This window comes from Centropristis striata, chromosome 2 (genome assembly GCF_030273125.1).
Source record: "Centropristis striata isolate RG_2023a ecotype Rhode Island chromosome 2, C.striata_1.0, whole genome shotgun sequence".
Taxonomy (NCBI): Eukaryota; Metazoa; Chordata; class Actinopteri; order Perciformes; family Serranidae; genus Centropristis; species Centropristis striata.
In genome coordinates, this window is record NC_081518.1 from 38,201,166 (window position 1) to 38,218,857 (window position 17,692).

General features: G+C 39.2%; 1 protein-coding gene across 2 annotated transcripts in view; it reads left to right on the forward strand.

The window, feature by feature from the left end:
* Positions 1-5,045: 5,045 nt before the first annotated feature.
* Positions 5,046-17,692, forward strand: part of LOC131985538 (xaa-Pro dipeptidase-like) — a 68,945-nt gene continuing 56,298 nt past the window's right edge. For both annotated transcript variants that reach the window (XM_059350702.1, XM_059350710.1), the window contains exon 1: positions 5,046-5,099. In XM_059350702.1, coding sequence (XP_059206685.1) covers positions 5,091-5,099 — 9 coding nt within the window. In that variant the 5' untranslated portion in view covers positions 5,046-5,090. The remainder of the gene's footprint in view (positions 5,100-17,692) is intronic.

Genomic DNA, 17,692 nt, shown 5'->3' on the forward strand with positions numbered 1-17,692 from the left:
CCCACCCTAAAAATATTATATGTGTTTATGTGTACGATATATTATTGATATGTTCACCGATTTCTGTTGCTATCCACATCTGTTTCATTCGGCACTACTTTTTCTCAACCGTAAAACTTTCATGTTCCTACGCATTAGTGCTACAGATTGGCTGTATTGGTCAGAACCAGCCAGGGTCTGTAGGCATGAGTTTACAGTTTACACACCAGCACTAACAGGTAGCTTGGGTTCTTTCTTGAAACAAGAGACTGGATTCTGACCAAAACAGCTGATATGGGGCCGCAAGTGAAGCATATCATTGTGCTTATGCATCGGAACATTAGTATTTTGTAAGTCTTTTTCATACATTTTGCAATAACAAATTATTTTATGTTTCTGTGTAACAAATCATCTGCCGTGAAAGGTTACCCCATATCAGCAGGATGACGTATTAAGCTATGCCCCACAAAACCCTTACAAATCACTGTTTCACTATGTGACAATATTATTGTTACATTGATAAATACATAGGTAAGGTTTTAAGAATGATCATGGTCACTTTGAAAAAAATCACCATTGACATTGACTTTTGGAAACAAGAACACAACTGCAGTTCAGTGTTTTGTTGACCTGCCTCTTCCCTCTCCCTGTGTGAACGTTTTCACTCTAGCACCTTCACCTGACTTCCTCCTTTGCCCCAGTTATAGTCACTACAGCCTTTAAAGGGCTTTGTCACTTCAACGTAAACATGTTATTTTGAGGCGCCTGCTAAAACACCTGATGCTGTCATTCTTTATGGCAGGATGGTGTCATCCTAACAGAATAAAAGCAAACATGGTTTTCACTGTGATGGATTATCTACATATGTCAAGCAGGTGTCAGCTATCACACCAAACAGATTATGAAAACAAACCATGGGCTGCCTCAAAGGTAAGAAACATGCATTAAAAACAGCTAAAGCACAGTGTATGCTGCATATATATATATATATATATATATATATATATATATATATATATATATATACCTTATTAATAGTGAACAGGAAGTATCATGCAAAATTACCAGGATGGTAAGGTGCTGATACTCCCCCCCAATTAGTCTACGGGGGCATTTTGGGGCAGTAATTGCTTCAGGGGTTTCCACAGGCTCGTTTACCGGCGTCTCTGCCCAGGAAACGTGATGTCACCAAGCGCTGCCCCAACTCTATAAAAGCATTTTGAGCCCTTGCTACCCTATTGCATTCTCACATTTTTGCTGAGTGCACAAATAATGTTAATTAAAATGTGTGAGTGTTTGGTGCTTAGAGCTTAGGGGAGGCATTGGGACTGGACCTTGTGTGTGTGATCAAACCTTTTCCCCAAATAAATAGATCCAAATAAACAAACTGACCTGAAGTTATTAAAGTAGTATGAGAATATGCTTCTGTATGCTGTCAGGACTGGAGAAGGGGCACTAGTCTCAGCTGAAGCTCAGTTTGCTTTGACAAATCACCTTTGAGTCAGAGAGACGCTGTCCTTGCTGGTGCAGCTGAACATGCCCTACATGAAAATACCACCGTGAATTTAAAAAATGATCACCCGAAGCTGAATGACATCTTCATGACCTTCAAAGTTTGAACTGAAGTTGGGTTGTCAACAACATTTCTTATCGCCTGCATGGTGACACTTTCAGGAAGCTATTCTGTGTGAGCTGGACTGACAAAGGGAAAACAGGACCTCTGCTGCTTGTTAGAGACAAAAACTATCTGCACAAACACTCCCAGAGCTGTGACTGCTTTGGTATATTTATCGCCTCGAGGCAACTTGGACATTCCCTAATCACTCAAACAGCAGCTCCGGAGTGGATGATTGACAGCAGGACACCCATGCTACATGTACTGTAACACACCTGTCACAGCTGTCTATTGTTATTTCCCACAGCATTTGTCAAACTCACATTCATATTTGTACCATTCATCTTTCCTTCAACTAAATCAGTTCCAACTGATCTCAGACTATGGAAACTTTTTATTGGAATTTACAGGAATTAAAGGGAATCAATGGAAAACAACAGTAATAAAATTGAAAATAAAGGTAATGGTTTGACCTTTTCTATAATGTAAAGCCATCGCCATTAATATTCAACGTTTAATATAAATAGCAGGACAGTGATTCAGGGTGGTACGATTTTTAAATAAAGATTTAAAATACCTTTTCTTGGAAAAATGTTTTTCCGTTTGCAACCCAAATCCTGACATACAGTTAACACTTTACAAAAAGAAGAAATGAGAGTGGAATATGCGATGATTATTCTCCCTTTGCCTCAGTAAAGTCATAAGCTATACATTAAAATCTTTAATTGATTCCTCCTCACTGTAGTCTATTTAATCAGATAACGGTGTAATTACATACATTGTGGGGAAGATATTGGAACAGAAATTATGCTGCAATTACCGTGTGGCAGTTAGTAATCAGAATAATTAGCAGCAGAGTGGATAATTGTGGACTTTGGTCAATTCACCACCACACACATATCATTTCAGTTACCATACGCACAAGCATTAAGCCTTGTGTTTTGTGCAGGTATGACAGTGCAGTAATGGCTTGGCTTTTAGTTTGAATAAGAGCTTTGCAATGTTTGGTTATGTACCACCTATGTGCGTTTCTCTGGGCTAATTGCCCTCATCTTTCAGTATGCCTGTGAACATTACCAACTCAAGGATGTGCTGCTTGACACTTAAGCTGTTTGCAGATGGGTAATAAAGTGTGCTAAGCTCATTTGAGGCGTGCCTTTTAAATGTTTCGCTCTGTGCCAGGGGAGCGATAAAACTGCATCACTGCTCATGTGAGACACGTTCTTGTGTGGAGCCAGAAATCACTGCTTAGTCTTTGCATCAGATTAGTTTGTCCCTGTACGCCTGTAAGATACATTAAACCATGTACTACAGATGGATGGATGGATGGATGGATGGATGGATGAATTTACTTCATCATTTGATAAATCATATTAAAATAGAAATATTTTAAAAACAACTTAATTATAGTCACTCTAATTCATTAAATATATTCAATTTTACACGTCTTGAAATAACAAGTGCAATGAAAGAGTTTTTGGTTGCTGTAGCCATTTTTCCTGCTCATACTAGCTATTAAGACATCTATTTGTAATGAGATTTCAATGCAAGTGATTGAGGACAAAATCCACAGTCCTCTTTCAGTGCAGAAACACTTTCCAAAGACTATGTGAAGTTAATTAGGCAACTCAAGGTTGAGTTCTGGAATATAAAGTCTGGAAAGAAGATACCAATTTGACTTGTCTAACTCAGAACCGTCTCATTAGAGGCCCATTAGAAGCATGTTCGAGGGAGATCCTTTGCCAGCCAGTGAAGACCAAGAAATGGTTAGAGCAGGAAAAAAACTGTTTCAATTTACATATAGAGTATTAGTTTGTGACAGACTTGAAAAATATGAACATTATGCACACAGTTATAAACGGTGGCTGATACCCAAAACAATAAAAAACAAAATACACTCTAGAGCAAAGATACAAAACTTTCAGCCCACAAGCCAAATCAGGCCGCGATGTGCCAGCTGGCCCGCCGATCATTTTCAAATTGACAATGACAATAAATTGATTTACAAAGGGATATTTGTGTCATTTTAATGTAAATTAGAAGCCAGCGTGCATAATCAGTATAAAAATAGAGCTTGTTCATGCTCAAAAGTAAAGGAGAGAAGGCTGATCTTTGCGTGATGTCTTTTTAGGATCAGACAGTGAGCTATGCAAAGATCAGCTGAAGAGCAGAAGTTATGCAGAGATGAAGATAATTCTGATATTATTCTATTCTGTCCCTGGTAGGAGCAGTTTATGTCAAAGGTATATTTTTATGAATCATTCCACCATTTGAGTGATTGTATGATGGAAGAGGTTCCAGCTGTGTTTAATGTTGTATAAATTCTTTCAATCTGATTCACAACTAAAATGCAGTTGCAGCTATTAAATGCACAACAATTCATCTTTTGTGTGCAGCTACAGAACAGTTTGTAGCTTTGTTTGTAGTGGGCCTTGTAGTGTTTTTAATTTTGCAAGTGTGTTTACAAGTTTCAAGTGTAAGAACCATTTGAGTTCTCCAGCTCTTGAAAGGTGAAAAATAGTAAGAGCTGTTTCGGGATAAAAAGGTTTATATAAGCAGCAGCTCCAGATGGACAAATAAGGAACTTCAGAAACCAAACACCACCTATGCTCCTTTATAACGTTAATCACACACTTCAGTCTACCCAAAGAGAGCAAGGAGGGGAGGGGGAGAACTGAGCACCCAGGGTGACCCGGACAACACAGACTTGCATATAACAAGCAGTGAGCCGACATTAAACCTGCTTTAAGTCAATGATAATGTGATTAAGGAGAATATTAGTGTTTCTGTAATCAGCTTGTATACAAAAAAGCTTGGCTGGAAGGAATTATCTACCGTGTACTGTTAATCACTTTCAAAACGATACTGTTAGGTGCTATCAAAGTCTGTATCCCTCGCCCAGCGCTGGTATGAAGATTAATGGACATCTTTCTCAGGTTATCACCTCAGAAAGGATCTGCCTCCAGGTCCGCCTGCTTAGCTCTGACCTCTTCTTTTCTCTGCTTCTTTCATTGAACCTTTAGCCTTTATCTGGGTGAGTCGATATTGCATGTGAACTCATGACCAGTGTTGGACAAAATCTATAAGCCTTACAGTGCATCACAACACGTTGTTTCTAGCCTCACAGTTTGGCTCATAGTGCGGGCTAATCAGTACCAGTATGTTCTGATCAATATGTCTTACTGTAAATCATGTCACCTTATTCACTTGTTAATACCCGTAACCCACTCACCAGCATCAGTTTTCTCTCAGGGCAAAAATGAATTACAATGATTTTGTTAAATCTGTTGGCTCTGGATATTTGAATGAGCCTCCGATGACTCATAAAGGGTGTTTAACTCAAGACACTGAATTTACATAATTTGTTTAATGCAGTGAGAGTCTGAGTCAGCAGCTATGTTGTCTTGCATATGAAGGAAGCTGGCACATCACTTGTGGATACCAACTGTGGATTACAGTCAGCTGCTATTCAGAGATTTAATGCCACAGGGAGATCATGATGTCGGTAAGTAGACGGTGATCAGAAACATCTCTCAGTTACTGGTGACTGTACTGCATGATTAATGAAAAGGAATAATTGGAACAATTTTGTATTAGTCACTTCACTTTGTGGAACTACTTGTGTTGTGAGATTTTGTGTATTTTATGCACTTGTAGTTCAGTTTGCACTGAAACTTCTCAAGACCTTCCGATGAAGTTTCAAATGTATTTTGGCACAAAGTAGTTATTATTGGCATCCTTTTAGTCTGTCTAGTACAATTATCCATCCATTCATAACCGTTTTCCGGGTCGCAAGGGGCTGGAGCCCATCCCAGCTGACATTGGGTGAGAGGCGGGGTACACCCTGGACAGGTCGCCAGACTACCATAGGGCTGACGCATAGAGACAGACAATCACACTCAACACACACTCTCACACCTACGGGCAATTTAGAGTCACCAGTTAAACCTAAGCTGCATGTTTCTGAACTGTGGGAGAAAGCCGGAGGACCCAGAGAGAACCCACGTTGACACGGGGAGAAAACGCAAACTCCACACAGAAGAGCCACAGGCGGGAGTCGAACCTGCGGCCCTCTTGCTGTGAGGCTAGAGTGCTAAACACTATTGCAATTAATCACAGCAAAATCGGTTTTGGGTTCATACCAAAGCAGCTGTGTGCACCTCCGAAAAATAACAATAATCCAGACGCGAAGCCGAATTGTTTTCCGAGCTATATGGGACTTTCCAAACACGTACAAAGCAGCAATAGTGGTTAATTTGGCCATGGTTGAGTAACATACGTTAAGGGCAGCATTGTTTACACTAATGTGTCTTGTACAAGTAACATCAATAAACACAAATGTTATCCTGCAGTCAAACTCAATGGACATATATAACACTCAAGTGATAGAAAGCTTTTCTAAATGCACACGTGCTGCATCCGCCAAAATGTGTCCTAATCCCCTCCAGGTTTACGTCTGCTCTGGTGGAGATAATAAGAATGCAGGGTATGTATGACAGTCACCAGTGAATCTTGTGTACTTAAGCCTCAATTGCCATTGAAATTTGTAATAAAAACAGAGAAGCTGTCACAATATGGGCCAGTTCCAAGTGTGTCCTAAACAACCATTGGCATGATTGTAATTTAAGAATGAGGTTACAGCAAGATCTTGGTCATAGTAAAGTCATGGAAATATGCAAGGACGTTATTGGCACCCATCTAACAAGAATTGGTGATATAATTTAGGTGCTTACCTATAGTCTAAAGGGTATCCACCCCAGCAACAGCCTGTTCCCCCTGCTGCCGTTAGACAAGTGATACACACAAGTATCCACTGCTTTACCACCAGACTACAGACCAGCTTCTTTCCCCAGGCTGTAAGACTCCTCAACTCATCCTACTCCCAAAAAAAAAAACGTCTTTTGTAGCAAAGAAGGACGATAGCTTGCCTTTAGCTATGCAACCCCATGTTCTAGAATGACAGAGAGAACCCTTGAACCTTGAAATTGTGTGCATTATAGATAAAAGCATGCACTGTTGGTACATGTCTGGAGATGAAATTCCTGCAAAATAAAGGACCAAACAACGTCACAGCTTCTCAAATCAAAATCTAAGCAGGCACAGAGGCCGCCCATCTCACCATCCAACGCCTGCACACTGGCCAGCAGTAGAGAACATGAATGGCAGCTGGTGTGGAATTTCTCCATGCCTGCATCAGTGGCCCCTCTGATGTAGAGATGGGCACAGAGATGGTTTTGCTTGTCTATTTGGTCAGGATTATAGCTGATGCCCATCTTCTTCACCTTTTACTCAGCATTTACTCTGATGTTTACATTTGAAAACTGGCCAGGTAGCAGAATTTGCAGGAGGCTTGTGACTTTATTTACGAATCCTGATGAGTGACATACATGAGTCATACAGTATGTCATTATTTTCCAATATCACAAAAAAAGATGTACAAATGACATTAGATGCAAGTAAGTACACACAGTGGCCCTCATTCATCAAACGAGCGTACGACAGAAAGTGGGCGTACGGTAGTTTCTATTCAAGACTCTGCATTTATCAGTTTGGACGTGAGCGGAGGGTACAATCAGATCTCACTTCTGGTATGTACGCAAATTTGAGTCAGTGTGAAGTCCACATGTCTGAGTTGGAGAATTGTTATTAGACTATTGTATTGATGACTGAAGGTGATAAAACTCTACGGTGGGTTTAGGCATGTTTAGGCTATACTGCTTATCCTTAAAAACTTAATTAAAATTTGATAACTTCTGTAACCGTGAAATTATTTTAACAGGCTACTAGCCTAGGCTATTAAATGTTGTTGTCTTATATTATCCGTTTAACATTTAATGCACCACTGTTATCCAATATATACGCTTGGATCTGGTTTCTGCGTTCGTTTGATAAATGAGGGCCAGTATGAGCACATTTTGCTTAGCTGATGGAAATGCGACTGTGTAGGTGAGGGCCTGTGAGAATTCATTAAGTTTGCATTGTCATGTCAGTATGCTGACTTTAGCATGTTGCTCACAGCACAACTGTACCTAAAACCTCACAGAGCTGTAAACTCTGAGTATTGTTCTGGTGAGGACAGTCTGGCTTCCACGATTGTCTGTTGATTCATTTCTTAGCATTGCTGCTGTTGGTGTAAAGATATAGTGCCACGCAAACATTTGCCAACTTCTCAATTATTAAAAGAATGATTCTGACTTCAGAACCTAATAGTACCTAGTAGTCATTTTGAGCCAAAATAATTCCACTTCCTTTACAAAAAAACATGAAAATTTGACTCCACTACCTGCTCCAAAAAAATTACGGAAGATTACTGTTGAATGCTCCATTTTTAAATTATTAACCTAGTACTTTTGGTAAATAACTATCATTTTATTTTAATGGTAAATGTCTCATCGAGACATCAGAAGTAGTTGTGTAAATGCATGTAATACATTTGTCGAACAAATCTTCCTCTATTTTTCTATCCTCTGAAAAGCTTCCGGTCTAAATATGGACAATTCAATTTAAAATTCAATTCAATTGAACAAAGACTTGTGCTTTGAAAAGATGAGTCATGATTTCATGGACACTTCATGTTGTGCTTGGCTCTTATGATGTACCCCTCTGTGCAGTTCACCTTCCTTGAACCGTGGCTAAAAATAAACATCTCCATCAGAAATCTCTCTCTGACATCTTTTTACAGCCACACAAATTCAATCTGAATCCATGAAACATCAGCTAATGGTGTTGGCACAGTGATAGATAAATAGATGATATTTGGAGGAAAGCCTAATTGTATGCCAGCTTTGATGTTATAACTGTTGGAGAGAATTTCATGTTCTCAAGCCACTAATTTAATTACACTGAATCAAAGAGCACTCTCACTGAGCGTGATATTGACTTGAAGTTATTTTTGAGGAGAAAATAAGTCGTTCTTTACACTCTAAACCTTGTGACTTCACATTTTATTTATTCCAACATGTGGTCGTAAATATCAGCAAGCAAATACAAAGAAGCGCCCTTATGAGAGGAAGAGGTGTTTAATAAAAAGATGAAATACTACATTACTCGTTCTATCTGAGATGGCAAAAAAAAATTTTAATCTCTTTCAAGCCCTTTCTGTGTCTGTGGAGTGGGAGATTCTCTATCGCTCTTGTACCGAAAACAACAATCTGTTTTATTACAAACAGTAGCCACAAATACAAGTAAACTGTCATTTAAAAAAAAGTTTATTCTATTCAGATTAATAGCATTACAATGTATGCATTTCCTGACCTTAACACTGACTTCATAGATTTGAAGTTGCTGATCAGGATATGTTAGTGGTGGGAGGCTGCAAATTCAGGGTCATATTCGGTATACCCATGCTGCATTGCAAGTTCGATTTCGTTTCGAGCTGCAAAGCGGCATGATGTCCATGGCCGATTCTTAGCGCTGCTTTTCGTATCCAATCACAGAACGGGGAGGGACGGCAAGACGATGACGCGTACAGACGGAAGCTTGTAGTTTGCTTACGGATCCAACATGGCCGCAGCAAACAGTAAGCTCTGTAATTTATGGCTTGTAGAAGCTGATAATGTCATAAATTCCCGATAATGTGATAACCCCGATAATGTAATAAAAATCTGCCCTTGAGCCCATTGAAAATGTAATAAAACCTGATAATGTAATAACTTCCCGGTAATGTAATAAAGTGCATTTCCCAATAATGTCATACACTTTTTTACCAATAATGTAATAAAGTATAACATTAATGGGAGGTTATTACATTATCAGGTTAGCCTTCATTTCGCAAGTCCTGATAATGTAATAATTCCCCAGTATTGTAATAATTTAACAGCAGACCACCCATTACTTGGGTTCAAGTGGTGATACTGTGTAGGCAACTCTAGCTCAAGAGCTCTAGCGCCACCAACAGGTCAAAGTTGAATGTTTATTAACTTTTGACCCGTTCATCCGTTTTTCACAAACGAGGTATCCATGACACACGAATGCATTCAACAGCTTCTTGAAATCTAAAGGTGATTGGTGTTATACTTTATTACATTATTGGTAAAAAGTGTATTACATTATTGGGAAATGCACTTTATTACATTATCGGGAAGTTATTACATTATCAGGTTTTATTACATTTTCAATGGACTCAAGTGCAGATTTTAATTACATTATCGGGGTTATTACATTATCAGGAACTTATTACATTATCAGGTTCTACATGGCTTTAACAGTTTTCATGCAGTATATGAACAGGCTTCCAGTTGTGCTGTCTTATAATTACATTTTGTAATAGTATTAAGCTACAATAATGTCAGACTGATGGACATAGGGACAATAAACATTTCACACATCATAGCTTTGTCAGCCTAGAAGTGGTGTATCAGCAGGTGTGTCAAAAAGTTGTTTAAATATGTGTTGTGTCATACTAGCCTGGGTATACCCATACTGCCTTGCATGCTCGAATTTCATTTCGAACCTCCAGGCAGTCCGGCAACCAGGGAGCTTTCTTAGCCCTGTTTTAGGGATCCAATCACAGAGCGGGGAGGGACGGCAAGACGATGACGTGTACTGCTCGGCACTTGGAAGCTTGTAGTTTTCTTACGGGTCCAACATGGCTGCTGCAGACGCAAAACTCTCTTTAGCTGTAGATGGTGTTTTAAATAGTTTAGAGCGAAAGTTGAAAGGCGAAAGGTCTCTCGGCAGCTCCGCTGTCCCCCGGCTCGTAGCGAGATCACCGGCGTTACGGTAGCAGGGCTATTAGCCGCTAGCGGCGCTAATCACCAGCGTTACGGTAGCGGGGCTATCAGTGGATGTGTGTGGCTGAATGACATGAGGGGGAATAAAGCGTGAAAATAAATAATCTTGCAGAAAGTGAGAACTGGAGAAGCAAAGCAGCAAGCAACACTCTCTCACAGACACACACACAACAAACATCCATTTCTGTTGCTCATCTGGTATAACTGATCTGATTGGCTAAGAGCTACCTACAGACGCTTTTGATAGACATTCTAAGCGCCCAATAAACGGCTCCGGAGGATCGTAAACCACACCTCCTCTACGGAGAAATGAACGGCTGGTTTCCAGACTAGATCTCATTTGAGATTCGTCTGGTGTTAGCCAAGCTAGTGTCATATGATAATTTTCCTCAAAATACGATAATTTAAGCTTCTGGTACGATAGTTTAACATTTTTCATCTGCCTTTTTTTACAGTGATTAATACAAGTGTAGTGGATATCTAAGATCCCCAAATTTGCAAGCAACGATTGCAATGGATACCAAACAGTGCCATTACAGCAAAGTATGATACAGTACAAATAGTTGAAGAGAAATAGAAGAAGCCTGCTGTACAGCAGTAAATAGAGACAAAGACTGATGGATTATAGGATTTAAGAGCACAAAGGCCATTAAATAAAATATGAAACATGAATAATAAATGTGCAAATATACATTCAGTTATCCATCACTGTGCATTCAAGTCTGCTCAGGGTATGAGAAACTACAAGATTTCCTGTCCTGTAGTATTTATAACCAGTCCATGTTATAGCCCACAGTACAGGGCACGGGTTGAGTGTGCTGAGAGATACTTATAGTGGCTGGAATGAAAAGCTTCAGTGTGAAATGAGAATGGAAGGACACAAAACAATATTGCAGTGGCTGTAAAATGGCACAGTATGCATGTTCCTTCACATGTTGTAAAGTGGCCCAAAGCCTGTTTAAGTACCATAATCAATAGCAAGATAATGGTGATATATGTGTGGTAGGAACAGGTTCATACGGTTGGAAGAATAGTGCAGACAGGGTGTGATAACATAAACCTCAACCTCTGCCATTTATTCAGTTTCTACTTTTATTTCTCTCCTGTTAGTTGTGCTTACTGTAAAGCTGCAGGCAAGGTTGGGAATTGGATGACTTTACATCTGCACCCCGGCATGTGACCTTCCTTTACGTACAGGATTTCTCAGCATTATGTAACTTTGGGCCACAAGGGAGCAGTTTGTGAGGTTGGGTGACTTAAATTTAGAGCTTTTTCCCATACTAGGACGTTTTTAGATTGCAAGCAACCACTTTTGACTCACTTCCAAATAGATACAGTACAGTAACTATGTATGTGTGCTGTCAAAGTCCAAGAAAATTAAATGCTGAGTTAATGGAACTTCTTAACAAATCACCGTCTGCAATTTTCCTCTTCAAGCCTGAGTGCCGTTTTAAATGACTTCCTGCATCTCATTTTGTGCAAATTATTTTGCTCTCTGCTGAAACATCTCAGTATAACTCTTCATTGCATCTATTCCCCTTGAACAGTCACACACAAAAAAAAAGTTCCAGCAATTAGAAGTTTGGGTGCTTCTCATGTTTTATGATTCGTCAGCTTAGAGAATGCCCAGCCTCGAGGATTTATTTTCAGTAAAAGCTATCAGTAGAAATGACATTACATACTGTAACAGATTTAACATTAGTTAATAGGAGGGAGCATGCATTTATATTGCAGTCCTGGTATGCAGAGAGCAGTTGGTTTTTTTTACGTGAACCAGTTGTGACATTTTTCTGTGTTTTTATTTAACATTGCGAAGAACTACCTGAGAAAGCAAGACGCGTTGCTTCGAGCAAAAGTACACCGTCTCTCTGTGGTCTGTCTGCCCTACTCTGCCTCTCTCCTGTGTCCTGCTGTCCTGAAGAAAGGCTCCAGGGAATGCACTCACTGCCTGTTCTTTTGGACGAAAAAAACATTTCTAACATGTCCTCACCTTTGGCACCAGAAGGAAATATTGGCTGGAACCTTAGAAGATAATTGTGTCTGCAGTTGAAGCAGGTGAGGGTGGGGTGGGACTTTCTCCGAGCTGTTTTTGGCCTCTCAGACATAGCTGTAAGCCAGCCCGCTCAGCTGTAATGGTCTTCGTGCTTGCCTGGCTGCCCTTGGCATTAGACGCAGACCTTTATTACCCTGCAGGAAGCCGGTTCATTATGGCTACGCTTCTCTCCTCTGCAAACTTTCTCTTTCTTTTCTCCCCTCGCTTATTACCAAAGATTACCAAAGAGAGTTCAAGGGCTGAACCATTCTGATGATGTAACATTTCTCAAATGAGCCAGGACGCCAGTCAGGCACATCTCCCACCGGAGGAAAAATATTGACTTATATTTCCAGGGTTGGGTGCCTGCAAATGAATTGAAAATGTGTTTTTTGTTGTTTTATAAATGAAAATGACTTCAGCGACAATACATCCTGACACAACGGGTTGTCGTCTCGGATTAATTGGAACTTGGGAATGAAGTGTTGAAGAGATCAATGATACCACGTGACGTCATCTCTGTAACCATGGGTTACTGCTGCTGCTGTTATTTCTGTGTAACTATTTTTGTAAAAACATTAATAATCCCCGGTGTCTGTTGCTCAGTGAGTCATCGGAGGCGGTGTCACTGCTGAAGAATCACCGAGCAGGAATCATAAGAGAGTGACTAAAGATAGACCATTAGGAACATCTCGCTAACAAGATAACAACTGATTTCTCTGACATTTTGAGGGAATCAAAGGGCGCCTGGGAGGGAAAAGTAAGACTGCAGCACAATGCAGAGAAGCTCATATTGTGATAACACATATAGAGTGATAGACAGTGGTTATCAGTGGTGGAAGAAGTATTCAGATCCCTTACTTAAGTAAAGGTACTAATAGCATTCTGCAGAATTACTCAACTACATGTCCTGTATTCAAACTTAGGTAAAAGTACAAAATTACCAGCATCAAAATGTACTTAAACTATCAGAAGTTAAAGTACTCATTAGGCACAATGGCCCCAGATTGTGATCTATACTTATATTCCAAAAATATTTCGGATTAATATTTTTGATGCGATGATTACTGTTGTCAAGGTTGATTAATTCTAACTACTTAATATTGTTTAATCTGGTTAAATGTATAAATGTGTATAATAATTTTAAATTTATCGTATTTTTTCATGTTAACTCTTGACCCTGAAAGTAAATAAGTAGAAGTATAAAGTTACATATGTGGGAATACACAGTAAAGTACAAGTACCTTACAATTATATTTTAGTACTTCAGGAAATGTACTTAGTTACTGTCCACCACAGGCGGTTATACAGTGGTATGACATTGCAAAATTATTCTCATAGGAGAAATCACAATTCTTACAAAAAACAAATGCTTTCTATTTTTATTAACATTTGAAACAGCATCCGATCTTTTTGGGAATTGGGGTTCTTGTAGTTGGGGAACAAACATGTAGCCTATGCATAACTGAACAGGCCGAGGGCCCCCTGGCCTTTGCCTGCAAAATATCAATCAAAGTTATATGTACCAACAAGGAAGAAACTCAAAACGGCCACAAAGAGACACAGCTACAAAGAGATGCAAAGAGAACAACTGCTAAATAACTCACAATAACCACGAAGATAAATAAAACTACAAAGAGACACAAAGATGCAACTACAAAGAGACACAAAATAAGTAAGAAAAAAAATAGGCTAAAAAATAATAATGTCTGTGTCTTTCTCTTATGTAGGAGAGGTGCTGGGGCATTTTACAAGGCTGCGCCCAGGGGCATTGTCTCATAATGTGCCCATGAGAATAAAGCGTTATTGATACGATAAGCACCAGTGAAGTAAAGAGTTTAAAAGGTCAATTTTAATGTAATGTAACAGAAAATCTAAATCCAGCTGTAGTGTTCTTTCATGCATCTTAAAGCAGATATTTGATAAATATTCAGCTAGCAGGGTAAGTAGCTGATGTAATGATCAGAGAGAGCGGATCTCACACTTGCTTGTTGCTGTCTGTTCTCGCAGCCTCTGATTAAGACAGATAAGGAGCTGGAGGTCCTGCGCTACGCTAACTGGATTTCCAGTCAGGCTCACTAAATTGTAAAACCTTGCGAGGCCGGACAGACCTGCCACGGGGGAGAACAGCTCCTTATTCAAACTCATCACATTTTTCAAAAACCCATGATCTGAGCATTTTGAAGACTGGAGGTCGGCATCCTTTGCGGTGCTGTGTTTGGGCTCTGAGAGATTTGGTGCTGCAAATGCAGAAAAGAGGAAGTCAAGCCTGCAGCAATACAAACAGAGTTGACAACTATGAAATGTCTTATTTGAACTGTGTGGAAAACAGTGTGTTTAACTTGTGGGTTTATGTGTATTTATTAACCTCTGCCTATCCAGATAATGTTTGGTGAGCCTAAACGATAAGAACACTTCACATTTGTATTCTTTGATACCCTCACTCCACTGAGCAGCTCCTCTACAGGAGCTGAGATTAAAGCCAGCTGTATCCTAAATACAAACACAGTCACTTTGGTATTTTCTTGGCTTTTACCAGACACAGCACTCTAATTACATTTAAAGGTGTTGTCTATGCACATGAGCAAAATGTGCAATCTGAAACCAATCACCTAAAATTGGTGACCAACACAGGTTGTGCAAAAGGTTTGATTAGTTTTACCTTCCAGCCTGCAGTGAGCTGTGATTAAAGACAGTGTTGACATTTTTTGTCAGTGAGAAAAAATGGCATTCAATTTTGTTGAGAAAACACACAAACTGTGTTATATTGTGACTTTGCATTTTTTAAATGGTTAGTTTATATTCACCAACGTCACACCATAAGACAAACCAACTAACCAATTGATGCAGCTTTAGCCCAGTAACCCCTGTGTTCTGCAAGGTAAAAATACAGTTTTATAACAGCTTTAGTAACTACCTCCATCCACAGCATTGTTCAGCTTCCGTGACTGATTCAACAAACTGGTAACTTGGATAAGTGCCTCATACAACCCCACTTCAGAAACACCAAACTCTTTATTTCCTTTATTTCCCCGACCCTCAGTCAGCTCTTTCAGCTCTTTCTTTTTTACTGCTTCAATAGATGATACTTTTCCACATTAGCATAGTTCTTACATTCACATTAACATGTTTTTGCTCTGTTATACACATAACAGGATATTCTTAAGTGTGATAGTGTGCTGCACCATTTTTATGATTTTATTTCAAAATGCAGCCTTACAAATTAATATTGCAAAGTTCCAAAACTAGTTAGTTTTTAATTCCAGGTTAACTTAAAATAATAAAATTGACTTTTGGTTTCACAGAGAACATAAACACCAGTCTCCTGGGTGAAAGTCTTGTGTTTATTGACCCATCCATACTTTATCACTCTTTATACAACAACGCCCGACTTCCTCCTCCTTCCTCCATTATAATTACTACGGCCACTAGAGGTTGCCACTGAACAACAAAAGTCAATATGGGTCATAATATGCTGCGCCATATATTGCAACAACATGCATTTTGCAAAGAAAACAAATCAACGTATCATGTATACTGCAACTGCATCAATGTGCTCTACTGTATATTTATTTTTTTATTATTTACTACTCACATCTGGACATTTTTCATTCAAATGTGGCTTGTTGAAAACTGGATCTACAGTTTAAAGGTTTTATGGTGTAGCTAGGAAGCCTACAAAGCGTCAAAGCTATGCCTATGTTTCTGGTGGCAATGGTTCATGTTTTATAAATTAAGTTAAAGACACAAAGCCCTCTCCACTACAAACATGCTCATCACTCACTTGTAAAATAGGAGTAACCTGGCGTAACTCCATATATATAACTCATGCAAAGCCTACTGTAAATTAAAGTAAATTAAGGAATGTGTGGGGAATATAATTAAATCACAATATGGCCTCATCACATATAATACATCCGTCTAGTGTTGCCTTGGTGATATCAGTGGGTGAAATCAAACACTCAATTATAAATCAAAACCTACGCTGTAGTTATCTACAGCTCAAGGCAAAATGGTGCTTTCATTATTTTTTCAGTGTTAAAACATTCTCCAACCAAACAGTATGTCACTGTGATAGATACATATTTTTGCTCTTCTGACATACAATGATTACCGCGAAGGGCTTTATTATTCTCGTCTCTGCTAACTCCAGCGCGGTTAACAGTGCTATTGTATAATGAGATGTGAGGTGAACTGAGAAACCTCTAGCTGCTCTATTAAGTTTGTTTCAAAGTTTCTTGTTGAAAAGTTTCTGCAGGCAACTTTACAACAGTAATGCAAAAGAGGTCAAGTGAAATATGCATTTAAAAGCTGAGCATAGGCTAATTGGACAGTCCAGATTGATGGCACGCACTTTAACCATGAGAAATAATTGCTTGTCGCGTCTAAATTGATTAATGAAAGGCCTCGGAGAAAATAAGAATGTTTTTTTTCTTCCTTTCTCCACTGATTAAAAAGTGAATGCGTTATTTAATTGGGCTGTGACAAGAGAGGAGAAAAATGAAATCTCTGGAATACTTTACCAGAAGTGCATAATATGACTAAAACACTTACTGATAGATGAACAATTCATAGGTTTTAAATGTGATTGTGCAAAATAAGAGGTTGATGAAGCATTCTGGTGCAGATAAAAATAAAATAATATTTTCTAGGGAGCACAATGTGTTATAGGGTACGAAAACTAAATAGGATGGAGATCCTTTCATAAATTGTTGCTTTTGGGCTAGAATAACACATTTCTACTTCCCAGCAAGTGCAGAGTTGGCCTTGAAAGACAAAGCTGATTTCTCCTCTTGCCTCCTGGTAAGCCCAGCCTTGAGATGCAGCCTGAGGCGCTGCCTTGTGCTTTCTGCTCCCGTTTTCAGCGATAAAGCTGTTGATGTATATTAAATGACATAGGTCTTCATAAGTGTCATTGTCTCAGTGGTCTGATGAAGACTAATATCCGCACTGTTTTCACCAGCTGCGACTTTCTCTTTCATCGCTGCTTGGATACTTAGACGTACAGGGCTCTGGAGTGAAAACCAATAGATTCCACATGTGGGAAAAATTGACTTCCCTTTCTATGAAAGTGTCGGGGCCAAAGCAAGTGCACGTGGGCCAGCCAGCGCATATTTATCTGAGCAGAATTTTATCTTTTAGGAAGGTGCCTCTGGGAATTAAAATAACCAAAGGAGGTCTGAGTGGACTTAAAAGCAGATGTTAAATGTAGCATGTCAGCAGGATGGAATAAAATTACTATTATAAATTTGTACATGTGTCATATGATTTGAGGTCAATTATTCTTTCTCTGGCAAATACTTAATTGGATAAACATGATATTATACAGTCGCT